This window comes from Protobothrops mucrosquamatus, unplaced genomic scaffold (assembly GCF_001527695.2).
Source record: "Protobothrops mucrosquamatus isolate PMUCROS unplaced genomic scaffold, P.Mucros_1.0 scaffold912, whole genome shotgun sequence".
NCBI lineage: Eukaryota > Metazoa > Chordata > Lepidosauria > Squamata > Viperidae > Protobothrops > Protobothrops mucrosquamatus.
The window spans coordinates 171,529-192,049 of NW_015387163.1; the positions used below are offsets into that span (position 1 = coordinate 171,529).

The 20,521-nt window shown below is 32.6% G+C and overlaps 1 protein-coding gene across 1 annotated transcript in view; it reads left to right on the forward strand.

Moving 5' to 3' along the window:
• The window catches only part of CUNH8orf34 (chromosome unknown C8orf34 homolog), a 92,383-nt gene extending 73,184 nt beyond the window's left edge, over positions 1-19,199 (forward strand). The window contains exons 11-14 of the mRNA XM_015819392.1: positions 352-472; positions 6,980-7,473; positions 12,105-12,198; positions 18,104-19,199. Coding sequence (XP_015674878.1) covers positions 352-472; positions 6,980-7,473; positions 12,105-12,198; positions 18,104-18,111 — 717 coding nt within the window. The 3' untranslated portion in view covers positions 18,112-19,199. The remainder of the gene's footprint in view (positions 1-351; positions 473-6,979; positions 7,474-12,104; positions 12,199-18,103) is intronic.
• The last annotated feature ends 1,322 nt before the right edge of the window (positions 19,200-20,521 follow it).

Sequence of the window (20,521 nt, forward strand, 5' to 3'; positions counted from 1 at the left end):
ACTGCTGTTGTCCTAAGTTGTTGCAATTATATAGTGGTATTGGAGATGCTCTTTGCCTCTAAAAGAGTAGATTATATTCATATTGAGATCAATTTGATGTTGACCTAAACTGAATGCCATTCAGTAAAATAAATGGGTTCATGCAAACTAAATCATATCTGGATTTGGTCAAAACGTCACCTTAATACATTGACCTTAACTTATGAAAATGTTAAAGATCGTTACCTGATACTACTGATACTATCTTAATTATGTGGTTAAAAGAATGGGTCATTTGAGTTGATATATGTTAGATGAATCCACAGTTCACAAAATTGTAAATTGTGTTCTTCCTTTATTTATTTATTCTAGAATCAGCCAGCCTGGGCTCTAGACATTATGGGTTCAAGAGGTAGAGACTCTTCAAGTCAGAAACTATTAGAAGATTCACTGGCTGCAAAAGAACTACAAACTATGGAAAAACACCTCTCTGGTAAACGTTATGCACAAGACTTTAAGACTTTTCATTTAGAAACCATGCAAAAAATGCTTTGGCTGAATGTTATAAGAAAAGGTTACCTGAATGACTGTACTACTCTGTTGATTTATAGGCAGGCAATGACAATAGGTTGTATATAGCAATCAAAGGAGATAACTACCTCAAATAATAATATGCCGGCGATTTTTTATTAATAGTGTTAGGCAATACTGCATACATTTTCTCAAATAACTTCAGAAAATCCATCTTTTGAAGGAGATATTTTTTCTCAAATCATTTGACTTTTATCCAGATTATGAAGAATAATCTGTAAATTCTTAATTTTGCTATATTTACATGGCCGAAATTGTCATGACAAACGATGACAGATGTAGTAAGCACATAAAGGAATGGAGCACTAATTGTCATGGAAGTAGGACAGTCTCCTATTTTAAGTGTCACATAATGTTTCCTTATTAAGCTCTTGTTGTTCCCATTTTTAGAAAACAAATTATTCCAATTGCTTATCCTTTGTTGCCATAATTTAAAAGGCATAAAAATAAAACTACTGGATGAATACTTCTTGAAAAAAGAAAAACTAGGAAATATGGTAATAGGTAATATCTAATACTAACATCTCTAATCAAAAGTCATTATACCTTATATTTGCCAGGTGCTTAAGGCTGATTATTACCATCAGACTGTAAGTTTTTTAGCATCATTATTGGAGACAGAAGGCAGGTGTAATTCTGCTGGCAATTTCATACATTTCATTATTATCAGGGTACCTTCTTTGAAACTGTTATTAGTTAAAATAAACAGATAAACCTCTTAATCTGATTTTGTTCTTACAGTATCTTCAGTACATTTGCATCAATTTAGGAAAAACAGTTTCAGTGACTCTTTCTCTGATTAAAATCTATATATTTTATTAGGCGGTTCTTAGGAGGCAGACAATGACAATTATTTTTAAAACATGAGAAGTTTTAAGGTGCTTCCATTAATTTTGATTTTCTCACTTTGCTTTTCTGACTTCTTATTACTACTTGTTCTTTCTCCAGCCCATTCAGACTCTGATATTTAAATATTACCTTGAACATTGGAAAACATGAGAAACTGCATTCTTTGTTATTTCCAATATTCCAAGAATGCAAAAATATGTTTGTTTTTTAGCAAATAAAAGATTTGCTAGATTTCCTTTTCAAGTATCCAGCAATTAGTTGGGATCTCTTGTTATCCACACAGCCTCTTCATTCTTAAAAAGGTTGCTATATAATATTCTTTTACATGTACAGTACTTCCTCCCATTCAGTGTCATTGACATAAGCTTTTTAAAAGCAATGAATGGGCCAAATACATGTTTTGATAAGTATTTAATGACACTGTTCTTTTGAAAATACTTCCTTTTTCATTGTGAAAGTTGATGTTCAAAATCAGAATACATTCAATGCTAAATAAATGTTTGTACTAAAATTGTTAAATTAACTGTGGAGAAATGATTTAAATATTTTACTTATCAGCAGAACCAATTAGGTTTTGCAGATAACTGAAGCTGTGCCATAATTATAATGGTTATTGAAACTAACTGAAACATAAATACTGCATTTTTTTCAACATACCATCTCTCCTTCATTACAGATAAGTCATGAACCAAGCCATTTGCAAAAACACAGGTTAATTTAATTGAAAGAGGATTTGTTGCACATTTGGTTTAACTTATAACATCCATGTTATCTTTCTTAAACCAAAATTTTAACAGGTATTTTACAAATTTCAAGTGATGTATGTTTAAAAGGAGGTTAAACTAAAATTCAAGGGAAATTATTCAAACTGCTAACATAAAAATAACTCATTTGAAAATAACGTGAATGAAGTCTTCAGATTATTTCAAGATTAAGACATACTGTAATATGAACTACATATTCTTATTGAATAAAAGACATTTTAATGGTGTCTTCTATTATAACAGAATATAACGGGACTATGCATCATTCAAGAATGATTCAGACTAATTGTTTTGGACCTCACATGATCACAGACTCTTTCTGTTCAACAAAGCATGTTGTTTCATGTTTCAATGTGGAAGAAAAAAAGGCACAACTACTTTAAGAATCACTTTACCTTGAGATGCTAAACACTTCTAAATAATTTTGAAGTGTATACAGCCCTAATGTACAGTAATTTTGTTAACAAGACCTTATTATTTATATAACCAAATGTTGACTTGATCAGACACCCCTTTGGGATCTTATTACGTTCATTAATAGTGCTATTCAAATGTAATTTCAAACATCTTGTTTTAAAATAATAGGCATTAACCAGCGAGAACCAGTGGTTAAGACACTAGGCTGGAAATCAGCAGACCGTGAATTCTAGCCTCACTTTAGCCATGAAAGCCATCTGGATTATCTTGGCCACTCTCAGCCCAACTCACTTTACAGGGTTGATGTTGTGAGGAAAATAGGAGGAGGATATGTTTGTTGTTTTGAGTTATTTGTAAAAATAATAAAGGTGGGATATAAATAAGTAATTAAATAAAAAATAAATAACAGACAGTGGCAGTAATGCTTATTGCAAAATCCATACCTAAGGTTGCCTCTAATTTCCTACTATTTTCTATAGTTACTGAATTGGAAAAAGCTTGAAAGTCATCGAGCCCAACTTTCTCCCCAGAATATGACCTATTCACCCACCTAATGCTTGCAGAACAGGCCTTGGATTTTTTCTAGTGCTACCTCTAAAATCAGAATTCCCTCTGGAATGATGTAGAATCACTTCAACCTGAGAGGTTACATTTGAAGACAGATTTTGAAAATTTACATTGCCAGACTGGGAGCATATTTCTGCTTATAAAAGCCATATTGAGAACAAGACATTAAATAGATGAATGGAGGAGAGGGTTATTCAAGCTCTGTATGTTGAACCAAGATGTCACCTCTGTATGTTGAACCAAGATGTCAGTATCTAGACAGTTCTATGGAATTTTATTTCTCCTGGTCATGATTATTGTTTGTATGAAAATACAAAGAAAGGTTATTTGGTGAAAAAAGCTGTTTGCAGCTGATTTTTAGCTATCATGGAAAACCAGAGATCTGCCAAAAGAATATACCAAGAAAAAACAAATACTTTCCAGAAGGAGATCTATGCTATGTTGCAACTAATCCAAACAACAATGATCTCAAACCACGAAAAAGTTAATAATAACTTTGAAAATATAAATGAACACATCTCCAATTTAACTTTACAACACAAAAATTTTCAGAAAATAAAAACAGAGAGTGAGCAGAAAAAACAGACAACTAAATATGAGACAGAGGAGAGAGATTTCAAGATGGAACTTACCAATAGAAGAAAGTATGACTTAACTCAGTTGGAAAAAAACTTACCGGAAATACTGGACATGCAAAAAGTAACCTATACCCTAAGATTACAAAATAAGTTTGAGGACAAGAAAAAAGATTTGACAAAATGGATTCTGCCAGGAGAACTACGAGAACTTGAGAGACAAAAAATGATAAATAAAATCAAGAAAGAAAGGAAAAGATTCTCAATGAATATGAAGGGGCGAAACCTTCCTATAAAAACATCTTATCTGTTTTGCCTTTTGTACCTGCAACAACACTTTTAAGATTATGGAAAGATTCTTTGATTCAGCGAAGCATATTGATCAGGAAAGATGTTTGGCAAAAAAAAAAGAGAGGCTGAAGTGAGAATTAAGAAATTAGATGATGGGATTTACCAGAGGAAATATTTCAAAATTAAACATCTGTTTGAATATGGTTAAAGAAATAGAAAGATTTTGGATATAAATGAAGATTAGTTTAAGAGGGATGAACCCCTCAAGTAACAGTATTTTTTCCTATGTTTGTTTTTTGTCATGAGAAATATAAAAATTAGATGGTTTATGTAAAAGAAATGTTTTCTCTGTTTTTTTTCTTTTTTTAAGATATGAGAAATATAAAAGTGTTGGGATGGCTTTTATGAGAAAAAAGACTTAAATACTTAAGTGTAACTAATTTTGAGAAAATCTTAACCAGTATGAATGCTTTGAATATTGTGGGGAAAACAAATTTAAATAAGAATTCTGTAAACAGGATCAATGATGAGGCAATTAGAACAGAAGCTTTATATTGATGTGGTTATTATTTTCAGAAACATGAGAAAAATGTCTATATTTAATTATCATTTATTCAAATAATAAGAACTGTATTAATTTAAGATTGGCAAAAGAGAAAATCAAGCAAAGCCATTATATGGCGTATAGAATTATAGAAATTAATTGTTATTGATTGTTTTTTAAATACTAATCCAGACAACATGCTGTTTACCAAATATTACGGTGATTATGTTAAAAACCAATAACTGGCAATAACCTTCATTATACCTTCATTATACCTACATTAAGTGTGAAATTAAATCTGAGGATTCAATACTCCTAGAATTACTTTGGATGTCATAAAGATAAAAAGATGTAATATAAAGTGAAACATTAAATAAAGCATAAGGAAGAGGGTTGGAGCTGAAATATCAAATAGCATATCAATGATATGGCAACAACTGCTTCATAAATCTGCTTGTGATTAAAGGAGGGAAAAGAGCATAAATAGATTTGACATAGCAAGTAAAGAAAGTCTGAATATTGACCAGGTAATAATATCCCAACCTGTGATTCCAGGAACCAGCTGTTCTTACAAGAACCTTTATCTGCAGCTTGTAGTTTGGTAGGATACATTCAAGGCTGGCAAGCTTTGAATAATCAACTACCTGGGGCAAATATCTGAAAATATACAGTAATTTAATAAGGTTATACCAGTTTGAGAGCAGAATAAGAGTTAATTTCTATAAAAATAATTTATATTCTATTCTTTGTGTGCATGTTTATTCCAGAAGTTTTCTTAGTAGTCTACATATGCAAACTGATTATCAGGATACAGCAATTCATATTATTTGAGGCAGTCTCTATGGCATTACAATCTTATTATTTGCCAGATTATCAGATAGCCATTAAAATATGAAAAGTCTGCTTATTAACAATTTTCTGTTTCACAAATGATTTTGAGTAGAAGCAGTGGTGGGATTCAAATATGTGAACAACTGGTTTTCTGTGTGGATGCCGCTTCCAGAAGTCCATTTTGGGCCTGGGCAACAAAAAATTAGCTACTGGTTCTGCTGAAGTGGTGTGAACTGGCTGAATCTCACTACTGAGTAGAAGTATGAACTAGGACAGGTTTTTGTTAAGAACCAGACTGGATAAACATATAAGAAGGAATGGAGTCATACAGAGAAATAAATGCAGAGCTTTTGGTGCTGGAACTCATTTTGATTATAAAAGGAGAATGATAATGTGTTTATGTATGGCTATGTATGTGCACATATATCTTTATTTAGTTGATGATAACAGACATATTTGGCTTGCCATATTTCAAAATATGTTTAACCTTCTTGTTATTTAGTATGCAATTTCTGGGAAAACTTGTAAAGATAAGAGAAATGTTATTTACTGGGTACAGGCTAAAAATAACCAAAAACATAACAAGGATAGTATTTTGAAATTTTGATATAGTCATTTCTCTCATTCTGGAATTAATATCTATAAATGTCATCTTTTGGGAGTTCAGTAAAAAATTGATGAAAAAATCGAACTCTTTTATGAGTTCAATAAAAAGTTGATGAAATTCAAAGTTCATATGAACTTCTGGCTTATTTTAATCTAATCTAAACATATAGATCCAAAACTGAGGAGGGGAAAATAATTACATTAACTGTTCATAAATATATATTTTTTCAACCTTTAAATAGTTTATGAGTTTGTCATGAAGGCTATTTTTACTTCTGGAAACAAAGTCTGAGAAAAATGCTGTGAATAATAATAGATGTACTTTGGGGAAATAATGAAGAAAGATCAGGCATTCCAAAAATGGCTGATCTTGTATATATAATGAAGGTCATCGACTCACTTTGAATCTATAATATACCTCTTCCTGGCACCTCTTCAAAAAGGACAATAATTTATTGGCATGGGCTGATTGATTAGCGAGAATGAGAAATCAAAAAGATATGTAAGCCTCTTCTCTCACATTAAATGTATCAAAGACCTCCAAATATTCATGGTTAGGAAAGTGCAGGAAACAGGCAAGATCCAGCAGGGCTAAGAATGGAAAACTTTCTCTCTCATACTCTTAACATATTTCATGTATTGAAAACAAAGCAGATACTTTCCCCCCTTTTCCAAATGTGATTTTATGTGGATTTCCAAAACACCAAAACATTCAGTTCATTTTAGTGGAAATCTCATCATAGATGCCTCCAGAAGAAGTCCATAGATGCTCCCAGAAGAAGTCCACTCTTCATAAGAGTGATGCTTCAAAAGGCACTCAAATTTTCCCAGTTGAAAATAACTTAGTAGTATAGCCTATTAACAGTTTGCTTGGGTTAGAATGAAGCTGATTATATTATATTAATTATAAAGTGTTTCTTATTTTTTTTTCTTCCATTATAATGCCAAATTTTTGCAATATGCAGACATTGCAAAGGACCTAGCGCTGTGGGAAGAAGGAAGATTATCAAGAAATACCACTGGACAATCAACTCATGTAATTCCACTAGATCACCAAGGAAATTTTAAAATAACCCTTAGCCAGGATTCAGGACCAGTTCAGAGTGGGAAAGATATTCAGCTCCAGCTTCAAAGAAACAAATCACCACCATTATCCAGCAACAATAGCCTGCTAGTCTCCAGTGTTACAAACAGTAGACCTCAGTCTTCCAATACACAGACCAGCAGATCTTCTGGGCTGCCAACTCCACTAAACAGATCTGCCACCCCAAATACTTTGTTACAAAGACCTGTTTCCCCTAACAACCAAGGAAACAAAGAAGGAACCATTAGTATGCAAAGAAGCCAGTCTTTAATATCAAAGAATCAACTCGGAAGGACCATCACCAGTCCTGCAGGGCATCTTGAAACAACTGGAGTTACTCTAGGAAATATTACTCAAAGAAGCAGTATGTCTGAAGTAAGTTTTTTGAAAAGAATTACAATACTATAACACAACTTCACTCTTATTTCTGTATTAGCCTCATAATTATTCTCTACTGCACTTATCAAACTTTAAGATTAATTAAAATATTAGTTGGATTAGAAGGAATTCATTATTTATATCTGTTATTTAATGCTACTTGCTGGTAACACTTTAATTGCTCCCAAAATTCTCTGTGTGTATGTATGTACGCAAACACACATGCATACATTGCACATAGCATGCCATTTATGCATGTGTATTCGTGTATACATTTATTTTCCTTTTCCGTGTTTGGCTTGAAAATGAAACATATTGGCTGAATGCTTTGTTTTTTAAAAAATATTTTTTAAAAAATATTGGCCTTTGGTCTTCAAAAGAAGTCAGAATGCCTGCTCCTTTCTTTGTCACCATAAACCCTTGTGGCACAGTGATTTACAAGTGAGAAGGTTTTTGGCAATCTAGGGGCTATGTCCACCAACAACCAAGAACTACCTCTTAGCCCCTCCTATTCATCTGTTGACTTAATGCTAAACTAAGGATTGTAGTTGAATCATGGAACAGGTTAGATCTCATGGAGGAAAGATATCCTAAGCAGCCTTTAATTCTTTTGTGCTTTAGTTAGCAATTTAGCCTCCAATTTTGTATTTTACCATGCATGCTAAGCTGTGATATACAGTAAAAAGTACATAGTGCTTGAACAATACAATTCAGAACAGTTTTTATCATTTAGTTTCCCTGTTTTCCCAAATTAGAGGCCTCTAGTGCACAGTTTTCCATGCCCTATTTCTAATAGATGAAATGCTTTAAAACTTTTATTTTCTTTATGGAAGAAACCACATTATAAACATTTTTAAGGCAGGGATACATGAAGAATTTGGCAAAGACTTGCATGTCAGTTGTGAAGTTCTTTTTGTAAAAAGTCCAAGGTTTTAGTTTTGCTATCCTGTCTAAAAGAATTATAAGTTGCCTGATGATCTGAGTGCTTGTACACATACCCTCAGCTCTGTTGGCATGGAAAATGTATAGCAAACTTGCAGGTGTGTTACATTACTAGCTTAGTTCAAATTCAAACCAAGCAGTATAACATGGATAAATGTTTTTGTTATTGCTACATTCTGTGTAAACTAATGCTTTAAATTCTTTTCTACATGCAGGTATATACATTTAGTCTTTAGTCTTCAAATATTTTTCTAATTGCAAGTGAGACAGATACATCTACACATCATAGCATTACTGTTTCCTCCTTTCTTTTATGAAGTGTAGATTCTTCATGCTTCATCTCTTCAGACTATTATTCTTTGGAGTCTGTGATAGGTCTTAGTACCTGTATACTGGTAGTCCTCAATTTAAAACCATTCATTTAGCAACTATTTGAAGTTACAAGGGCACTGGAAAAAATAACTTATTACTGTCACTTTTTCCAGTACCATTGTAACTTCAAATAGTTGCTTATGCTTAGACACAATCATTGTGATATACCACATGATCAAAATTAGAGTGCTTGGCAACTGTCATTACCTAGAACAGTTGCAGTGTTCCATCATCAAATGATCACTATTTCCCACCTTCCCCAGACATCTTCCAATGAACAAAGTCAATGGGGTAAATTAGGATTTGCTTAATGAACATGTGATTCACTTCAAATCAGCAGATTCGCTTAACAACTTTGGCAAAAAAGTTCATGAAATCAGGCATGACTCTCTTAACAACGACTTTATTTAATAATGGAAACTCTGGCTCCAGTTGTGATTGTGAGTTCAGAACTTATGTGTGTTGGGTTGGCAAGAAAAGAAAACATCCAGATAACATGCTTTCGTTTTCTAGTTTGCTATGTTTTACTACTAACATTGAAAGAGATTCTAAGGTTTTTTTGTTGATTTATTTGTTTTAATATTTTTTTCTTTTTTTTCTTCAAGGGCATAGGGAAAATTGAAGCAAACTTGTAGAAAGAAACATCATGAATGTCTCAGGACATTGCAAATACCTTTCAGTTGGGAGGTTGCATAAAATTGTACACTGGCTTGCAAGTTACTCTCTGGACTGCAAATCAAGGCTTGCGTAGACTGGTGCGAGAATCTTTGGAGTAAAATTGGGCTTTGGAAGGGAAGGAATTGAGAGAGCAATTGGCCATTCAGAAATTCAACTAGAATGATTAAGAATGATAATGGCAACAGCTTGATGGACATCTGCTTAGAAAAAAACCTGTTTATTGGTTTAAGTATGATGATATCCATTCAGTTGTATCCAAATCTATGGTCCAGCTCTCTCCACGTTTTCCAATATTGTATGAGTTCTTTCAGTTGTTTTATGCTCTGGCTGGTGTCAGTTTTGCTAGCCTGTAGCCATCATGTTTCTTAGTGGCCTTGTTTCCTTTTACTGCTGACCATCCCAAGGATAACTGCCTTTTTCAGTGAGTTTGATCTCATAATTTGTTTGTTTGTCACCTTTGCTGTCAAAAAAATGTGCAGGAGCCTTCTCCAGCACCACAGCTCAAACAAGTTTTTTTTTCTGTCTAGCTTTTTCATAGTCCAAGTTTACACACAATTCAATTCATAAATTCAAAAGAATCAATAGGAATCTGAAAGTATGATTGATTGGATTTTTTTTAAGATGAAAAATTGAGTGTATTAGTGAAGGATGGATGGATGATGAGAGTTTCTGAATGAAAGACATTTCTCAGTAATGTCAAGAGTGGTTTTTGAGGAAAAATAAACAGGGAGAAAAGGAAAGAAGGGTAAGAAACTACCATGAAAAGAGAATGATAGCAAAATAACAACTACTTATATGCAGAAGTATTAAGAGAATAGATTTACTCCCAACTAGGTGAATGGTGAGTTGATATAAAGAAAGAGAATATAGAAACTACTTGGAACTGAGTGAAAGGAATTATGTATAGAATATCACAATGTATATTTATGCTGGTAGGTATAAAATAGTATGAATGATCAAATTAAAAAGACTAGGGGTGAGAAAAACACATATAAAATGCTGTGAAAATGAAAATGAGAAGCATATAATGTGTGTAGAACTTAGTCTAGATGTAATATTATTAAATGATATTATTTAATATTTCTCTAAAATTGCTGCACATTCTCTGCAAAGTCTTTGCCTTGTTGGTTACCCAAAGAAGTGCTTTATAAATCTAAGATACTCGTTTTTATTTTCATAAAAATCTGTTTAATAAAAAGAACTCACTGTATAGTTACAGCACTCCAAACAATATAGAACCAGTGTCTAGGAGGTCATCCTCTTATGAATTCTGAATTACATTTGCAACAGGGCCCCACAATGTGAAATAATGTCCTCCCTGTTCAATGAGCAGTTTTAAAATGTGGGCTATTGGCCTGAAAGAAATCTGGATTCTATTATAACTTACAGCTGTTCAATGTATATCAACATTCATTTGTTTGCTACTTTTCTACACAGAGTTGACCTGTCAATGTGTCAGCTTTGTTAGGGATGTCATAAAGATTAAAGAAAGAGTAGAAGGTTAACCATATGAGTTTTACTGGATTAATTAAATTTGCATAAATTTACATATCCTGCATTGCTTCCAATATATAGAATGCATGTCCCACATCCACTCAATGTTTAGGAAATTTGTAGTGATCCATCTCTTTTGCCAGGCTTTTAATTGTTAGGTGATGTTGATATTGTATAGCATTTTTAAATTTCTGTATTTTGTCTTTGGTTTGAAATTTTAGTAGCTGCCCTCCAGTGTATGCCTGAGTTGAAAGGTGGATATAAATTAAATAATAATATGGTTAAATCCAAAAAGTCCTAGATATTTGAAAGTTAGTTCAAGAATTTCCGTGAGGTCTCTTGCTAAGTCTCCTTACAGAATTGTAGCTCTCTACTTTCTCTGAGGTGATGATAGAAGATCTTGCTTTGCGGGTGACAATAACACACTCCTATTTTGTTCTGAAGTTGGGTCTTTCAAGATCTGAGGCTTGGACCAGCACTCAGCTTCCACACTAATGTGATTTTGAGCATATTCATTCAGAAAGAACAAAAAGCACCATATTCTTCCTTATTACCCATACACTCAGTTAAAAATTGCTTTCGCTCTTGGTGTAATTTGGGGTAAAGATATTAAGTTAAGGCATCCCAGAAGCAGGAAGGAGTGGCTGAATTACTGATTTTACTGCAAGTTTTATCATTTGCTCCTTGTTGCATGCTGTTTTGAGACTTATATAACCAGAAAGATGGGGTAGAAGTTAAAAAAAATAAAGTAATAGATACTTTTTTTTAAAAAGGCACTTTAAAAAAATTAGCGTAATTACTTGCACAGGGTCTTCCTGTAGCATTTCAGTTGGATTTCCATTGCTGTGTCCCATAAATAATCTTGTAGGTTAGGTAGCTTCTTATATGCAGTCAGTTCAGCATCTGTTTTGTGAGACTAGAAATAGTTTTTAGACAATTCTTAATTAGTTCTTAGACAATTCTACTGATTAATATATGTTTTACACATCCACCGAATTTTCCTTGTCTCTTCCTGAAAAATCCTTGAAATAGAGGAAGATTATCAGATTAATCAGGAGTACCTGTAATTGTTTTTAATTAAAGAATCAATTCAATTAATTGCAAACCTAATTTCTGTTCTGACTGAATTATTTTTGTGGCAGGATGACTTCCTACAACAACTTCAGCTTGCTCACCAGCCATGGATTTTGCCAGCTGATACTGAAAGTGAAGAAGCAGAAGCAAATCGAGATAAATGTGAGTGATTAGTATCAGATTCATTGCTGGAGATAGAGACCTCATTTTAAAGAAATAATTTTAGTTGTGTACCCTTGTTGGCTTCTAACTTATAATAGAATTTTTGTATTTGTTATTTATTTGTGGAAATAAATGTCTAGTTTTCTGGTTGGGAGGTCAGCCTATAAGGTTGAGAATGACCTAAAATCATATAAACTGAATCATTTGTTCTCTGTGCCACAAACTCAGACTTACCTCTTTTTAACAAAAGTGTCACATATTTACAAATCAGGGATAAAAACTACATAGTGACAAAAGCTTTTGATGAACACATTTGATAAAACATAATAGATGATTTAAATAATATTTGAAAAATATATGAGTTCAGTTTAGTATTAGCAGATTTAATTCTAACTGACAAATAATTCACTACCTCCTGTAACAAAACAGTAATATTTTTTATTTGTCTGAACAGTGTTTGTTAGTGCAGAGACCTAATTCATAAACTTGGGTGTATGGTTCTGCTGCTGAAAAACATAACCTAGAGAACATACATTTATATAATACAGTTTAGACAAGCAGCATGTGCTAATTGATCTCAGTGTAAAGAGGTAACAATAAATTATACCGTACATGGTGATAATAGTAAACCTAAATAAGATAGGTGGGAATAGAAATTATTCTGACAATAGTATTTGTTTTAAAAAAATCACAATAGTTTGTGATATGAAAGGAAGAAATGTGTAATTTTCTAAGCTATTTTAGATTTTATGGCTATGAAGCAACATGCTGCTTAACAGTTACTCATTAGCACCTTGTCAATAGAATTGGAACCATCTCAACATGACCTGTTCAATAAAAAACCCTGCCAGTTTTGTGGGGAAAAAACTAATGCTGGTTATAATTTAACATAGGTGGTAGCAGAAACTGGAAAAACTAAGCAGGGCTTGGGCCTGAACTGTACAGTACTAGTTTCAGATTCCTCCGGAGAATAGCAGAACTGTGGGCAAAACTGCAAAGTGGCTTTTTTTCTTTTTTCTTTTTAATTCTAGAATAGCAAATTCCTTCCTTACTCTGCTAAGACAGTATAATTACATGAACCTGTGGGTGATTTTGGAAATATATATGGAATGGGAAAATATTTTAACCACATTGGAAAATTATACAGATATCAAATAAATAACCATTTACATGTTTTAACATCCTGTCTATTTGAAGCATTATAATATAAACAGCTTTGGGGTAAGCAGATAAAACTAAACATTAATAAGACTGTCCAAAAGATATAGTTAAAAAGTCAAAATGGTGTCCATGTCAGAGAGATCAAAGCTACAATTCTTTTTTAGTTGTATCACATTTTCATTAGCTTAGTGTGACATCAGAAACTAGATCATAGTTTATTGTTTCCAAACTTTGGGTACTGCTCAAAGTAAATGTATCTTTGTTGATTTTAACAACTTTCCAAATAGGAAGAACATAAGAAAAAGTATTTGAACAGTAGACAATTTCTCTTGGTTAGTAATATCCATTAGGGCCATTTGTTTGATTCTATATCTTTTTGTTCTTGAGTATTATTGGTTTTATTTAATTATTTCTTTTTTCCTTGTTTTTGTAATGTGGTGCTGTGATTTTATTTTATTTTTTAAGGAGCCATTGCTCCTTCCTTCCTCAATATATACAATCTACTACCATGGAATTCCTTTTAGGTTCAAGAGAACATACCAAATAGATTTTTATATTTTTCTTAGAATTACAAATTTATGCTGGTATATATGCTTTTAGCATTTATCGAAAAAATTTAATTGCTTTATCAGAAACATTTGGATAAAATTTAGGCAATAAAAATAAGAATATACAGTAAAGAAAGTAGAGTTTTACAGTAAATATTTGCATTTTATAAATGCCTAATTTTGTTCCCATTGCTATTTCAGACCAACCCACTGGATTATAAATACAAAATCTGTTTCTTGCTGTCATGAATAAAACAATCTGTTTATTCTAGCTTGAAGGCAGAGAGTGGTAAAACCTCCTTAACTGAAATAACAGCTACTTTCTTACAAAACCTTTAAGGCTGCAGTAGTTTGAATCTTAATTTTAGTCCATATATCAATTTACACAGTAGACTTTTTATTTATTTAATTGAAGGTCACTCAAATAGGTGGTTCATTGAAAGAGAACAAACATTGTTTGATCTGAGCAATATTGTACTTTGGGTGATACCTGAGCATGGTAAATTGGGTAAAAGAATAAGCCTTTAAAAATAATTATATGGCTAATAGCAGCCATCTGCTTTTGGAATGCAGTCATTGTGGCCAAACTTACAAGTGAAGGACAAGTCTTGGAAAATGCAGACTGCCAACATCCAGGTGTTGAAATGTTTGTAATACAGAGAGCTAGGGAAACTCCTGTCAGAATTTCTATTGCAAATTCCTTGTAAACACTGCAATTGAAGGTCTTACCCATATACAAAAATGCTAACGAAAGTTAATAAATAAGACACAAATCTGCATGAGCATTATATATGTGATTTAGTGTTGATAGGAATTAAATTTCATAATTAATAGTTTAGAACAGAAGAGCAGTAGAATTGATCTTCTCAATAACAGGTGTTTTAAACTCAACTTCTAATCAATTGAATTCAGCTAATACTGCATTCTTCAATTTTAGGATATTACAACACAAGTATAAAGCTATTTTGAACATGGAAAAGATTATAGCAAGTAAAATAGTTTTTTTTAATTAAAAAGATGCTATAGTAGCCACAAAACTCTAGATTCTGTTTAAATTATTTGCCTGCCCACATTAAATAATTTATATTGTTAGAAAAAATTAATTGGTTAATATTAAATTCTTTTTAATTGGGAAATTAAGGTCTTCATTTAAAATTCTGTGAAAAAATTACCAGTAGAATAATTTCGGAATGAAGGATAATGAGTGCAATGTTGCTCCATAAGCTATGCCCCTTTTGCAATGTTGCAAAGTGTGAAGAAAAGAAGCGGTGCGTGCATTCCAATGTTGCAACACTAAGTTTATCACACGGACTCTCCTTACCATCCCCATAGACCCTGCTGAAGAATTTTCCACTTCTGAATGGACACTGAATGGCACTGAAAGTTGTAGATTATGCCTTTCCCTTAAGGCAAAATGTCCTCTCCCTAAGACATCACATTGGTTTGTTTATGCTATTAATTACACTGTAAATCAGCAGAATTGAGCTGATTGCTGTAGGTATGAACTGAATCAATGGATGGATGGATGGATGGATGGATGGATGGATGGATGGATGGATGGATAGATAGATAAATAAATAAATAAATAAATAAACAAACAAACAAACAAATAAATAAATGAAAGCAGAATCAAAAGCACAAAATATACATGGTGTTTTATTAGGACTGAGACCAACCAACTCATGTGGAAGCTATCCAGTTTGATTTAGGACTGATCTAGTATTCAACTAGAGGGACAACATATGCATTTTTGTTTTTTCTAATGCACATTTTTAATATTTTGTCTAATTTTGTGTTCTTGTAAAGTTTCTGATTGTTTTCTTTTCTTGGAAGCTTGTATTTTAACATTCTGAATAAAACAAAAAATTATTGTGACAAAAAATCACATTGGTTTGTTTATGCTGTTATTTACACTGTAAATCAGCAGAATCCAGCTGATTGCTGTAGGTATGAATTTAATGACTGAATAAATATATTAGAACAAAGGAAGCAGAATCAAAAGCACAAAATATATGTAGTGTTGTCTTAGGATCAAGGCCAACCACAAAATATCCGACTCATCTGAAGGCTAATCCAGTTTGATTCAGGACTGAATCAAAATCATAAACTGTACGTCTTCCATTGCAATGAAAATCTGCAAATGACTGTATGCATTTTTCAACTGAATTGGGTAAAGTGTGCAGACATCATAATTCTTTCTGAAGCATGCAAGCTTCCAAGTATCAAACAACAACCTTCTTTTCTAAAAACCCTGGATTTGTGATTCACAGTCACATTGATTCCTAATGCTGTAGTTTCTCCTAGCCAATCCTAAAATTGCTGCTGGAAGGCAATCCACAAACAGTCCTATGCAGTATATGCCAGGCTAGCAAAATCTGAATTGTCATTTTTCTTTCTTTTTTCTTTTTGAATGCAATTCTAAAATAAAATTGTCATTTTGATGCCTTGAAAATTGTTTAAGTTTCAATTAACAGGATTGAACCGGGTAAATGGGAAGATGCACATAAATGGTATTTCTTCCTATAACTTCTTATGCCTAAATGAGTGGGTTGTCATCAGACGGTTATACTGACTTCAGTGCAAGAAAAAGCAAGGGCAAATGAAGATATGGCATTATCAGAAGAGCATCAAGCAGTTGCTTCAAATATGTTTTCATTGAGTGATTGACTAAGTGCCATGAAGTCATTTTCAACCATCAACTAGTGTCCACATCCTCTATTTTGATTTACCTTTGAAGAATGTGAACAATCCTAGTTCAGTTTTAACCGAAATATCAACTATTAATGGGACAAGTCACAATGGCAGACTTCCCTAATATAACATATTTCTTATCAGAACTATTTCTGATAAAATTATTTTACTAGCATGATAACACTGACCACAATCCAAGCCTCCAGTACTGGTAATTATAAAGTATCAGTTATGCTTCAATTCTGCGCTTGAGTGGTTAGATAGTCTAGAAACATTGGTATTTGAATATAGATCTTTTTAACNTAGATAGATAGATAGATAGATAGATAGATAGATAGATAGATAGATAGATAGATAGATAGATAGATAGATAGATAGATAGATAGATAATAGATCTCCATTCTGAATGAAACTATAAGCATTTCAAGCCATTTTATCTGAATGTGTAGTGAAACTCTGAATGCAAGGAAGATTTTCCATTTTAAAGTTCTGTTAGAAGGATTCCTAATTCATCTTGATTTCAACACCAATATCCTTCATAGGAAATGCCAAGATAAACCATACTGGAAATATAAATGTTTAACTTGTCACTTGGTTTGAAAGAGCTTACTTACATTCAAATAAACATTCCCAATGCATTGTAAACTTTCAAGAGAGATTTCCATTTCCTATATTCTGTGAATTTTTTACTTTATTTGTGACCCTCCTTTTTAAACTCAGTAAAGCTGGAATGTGTAAAGATAAATCTAAAACCTAATTTATTCTATCATTTATTTTTTATTCCTTTCCTTAGACATAATAAAAATGATAGAGTGAGAAATGAATGCAAAGCCAACTAGCATAAATTTTCACTAAAGCTGGCTCATTCCTTCTCTTTTGCTTTAGGTTTTTTCTAAAGAGTTAATGAACTGCATTAGACAAACTTGATGTTAAGCTGAATGTCGCACCCTGAGTCTTTTCTTTTTCCTTCTTTTCATTACCTCCCAAAGATGCTGTGACCACTCATGTGTACATATATGTATCTTGAATTTGGATCTTTATATTTTAAAGTATTAATGATGCTCCATTTCATAAGATTCTTGCTGCATCACATACCAAAGATTACTGCTTTGATAATTTGAGCCAGTCACATTCTGTAAGCCCAAACCAAGTCACAGGATTATTGTTGTGGGAAAAATAGGTGGAAGAAGCATTATGTATAAGACTTGAATTGTAAAAAATAGAGGTGCAGTAAAAATCAAGTAAAGAAGATGGGAAAAGGCAGAGTTACTGATATGTTCTAAATATTTTTCTGCAACATCATATTAATTTCATACTGATGTGTGTAATCTTATTTAAACTTCATACTCTTGTTTCACTATCCATATCCATATGCTTATATTAAGAAACAAAATTAAATACTCATATGAAGAATATGTATTCTAATTATGTATTCTATTTATTATTTATTCTAATTATGTATTCCTTTAATATTTAATAGTGCTTCATCCTTTTTTATTTTTCAGGCTTGTGAATGAAATTGTGGATGCAATGAAGAACAATTTATCCCAAGTACATAAATTGCAGATAACTAGCTATTTTCATTTATTGTGCATAATAGAAGCTTAGTTTTATAAATGCAACATGTGGTGGAATTATTGTAAAGTGTGGATGCTACAAATGTACCAAACTCCAGATCTTATCACAGTAACAGCGACGTAGGTAAAGATGATTAAGAGTCATTTTTAATGCATTTCTAATAAAATTCATTTTGTTTAATTTATATCTCTCTTCTTTTAGATCGACATTTGTTATATTCAGCTTTGCCTGGTAAAAAGCACACCTCAAAAATTTTCTGCATTTCAGATTTTTTATTCCTCATATTTTTATAATCTTGTCTCATTTTTATTCAACGAAATGTTATTTCATTTGACCACATCTTTAGTGTGTGTGTGTGTGTGTGTATGTGTGTGTGTGTGTAGCCCAGCCAATAGGATTACTGTTGAAAGGATTGGAAAATGAGTTATATATGCTACCGTACTAAGAACCTCTATAGATAGAGCTCAGGGTAAACGGACAGTTGTTCATTGTAATAAATTTAGAAATGAATGAACAATTAATTTGTGGATGGTGTTTATATGCATGTGTGTATTTATTCAAGCATAATTTACTGGAATTAGCAGTTTCACATTGTTACACAAAAGCTTTTACTTAGTGAATTATGTGGAATAATTAATGCATGCATAAGTAAAATATTTTAATTTCAAATATATTATTTATTCAAATCTTTACTGCTTTAAACATTTGATAACAGAACTGTGCATTTTATATGTTTGAAACAAACATTTGAAGCAGATTGCTTTGGACTGACTTATGAAATTTGTCCCAGGAGTTATGAATGATGACATATGCAGTATTCATTTACTTATTTCAACTGCGAGCGGAGGTGTGCTGCATTTAATTCAATGGCTTTTATTCCTGAATGGTGTGCATAAGATTGTGTTGTTGTTCAGTTAGACATGTGTTTGCCTTCTTTTCTTTTTGATTTCAGCTTCTGAATCACATACTTACTACCATTACAATAGTTATAAGTATCAAAATTATAATGAATAAAGCCAAATTTCCTATCACAAATATTAAGACTGTGGCCTTTATTTTTTGTTATCCAATGATGAATAAGCATGTGAAGAAAATATTTATTGAAAGTATTTAAGTATGACCTCTATAATTGTGGATTTAAAAATATTTTATAATAGAACAACATGAACTAACTATACAACACAGTCCAAAATAATGTACTAATAGCAGATAGCTGAATTTTAAATGTTGGAAGTTAAAATATAGCCACTGATGACTCAGTGGACCAACAGAGCATTTAATAACAGGCAACATTTCCTGCCTTACTGCAGAAAATTAAGAAGATACAAATTTATTTTAGCAACATGATTACAATAAACTGGGGACATCCATTTGTCTATAGTACAAAGACTAATTGCCTCTTTGAAGGATCCCCAAGGTAGTACTAAGATGTATCTTCTGGAGGTGGGGAGCTATTTCAAGGATAAAGATTCAGAATGTTACAGAAGGGCAGTAGAAGCCCCAAAGCTGTCCATCAATAGTTTGCTCCTAGACTGCAGATTAAGTAGCAACATTGGCCACTTGGTCATGTTGTTCCCCAATATGGAGAAATATGCTCACATTTAAATTAATCTATATGTTATTCCTAAAACTCTTGTGTCTACAACCTTTAACTGAGCAAAACGTTTTTTTGAACCAAGGTACTTCAATGGGCTGATTTGCAGAATGCATCCAAAATCCAGAACACATAACTCCCATGGGATTGAAATTTGGCAAATTTGTGCGCAGTTCAGTGCTGCTGTGCCACTGCCCAGTGGTTAATAGACTGGTCCTGCCCTAAACCTTGGAGGCCAGGTAGATCAGTTCCATTATTGATTTCTGGAAGATAGTTAGCCATGGACAAACTCAAGGTTGATACTTGCTTTGCTTATGATCCAAAGGTGTTCCAAATAATTTTCAGCTCTAGCTAACATTGCACAGATCTGGGGTCCACTCTCCTCTGAACAACAATAAGTAAGAATTTTCAGCAATTTTCAATAAGCTTCCATTCTAAAGATTTATATAGGACAGGTTAAAAAAAAGTTTTTTCATATTCTACCTGTTCCTTTAGTCATCACAAATATATTAAACTCTGGGAAAATTGCTCTAGAGTGGAGTGTTCAGTTCACTTTTCAGTTCAGTTTACTTCCTTTACTAACAGGAAATAAAGCCTAATAAACAAAGAGGGTAGCACATCTTGACCCAGCACGAATGAGAAAACACTACATTTGATGTGGAGCAGGAAAACCTGTTTGTTCATAGTGGCTGGGGCAAGACCAAGATGACATGACCCGCTCCTGCCCTCCAGAAGTAGTGGGTGACCCAGG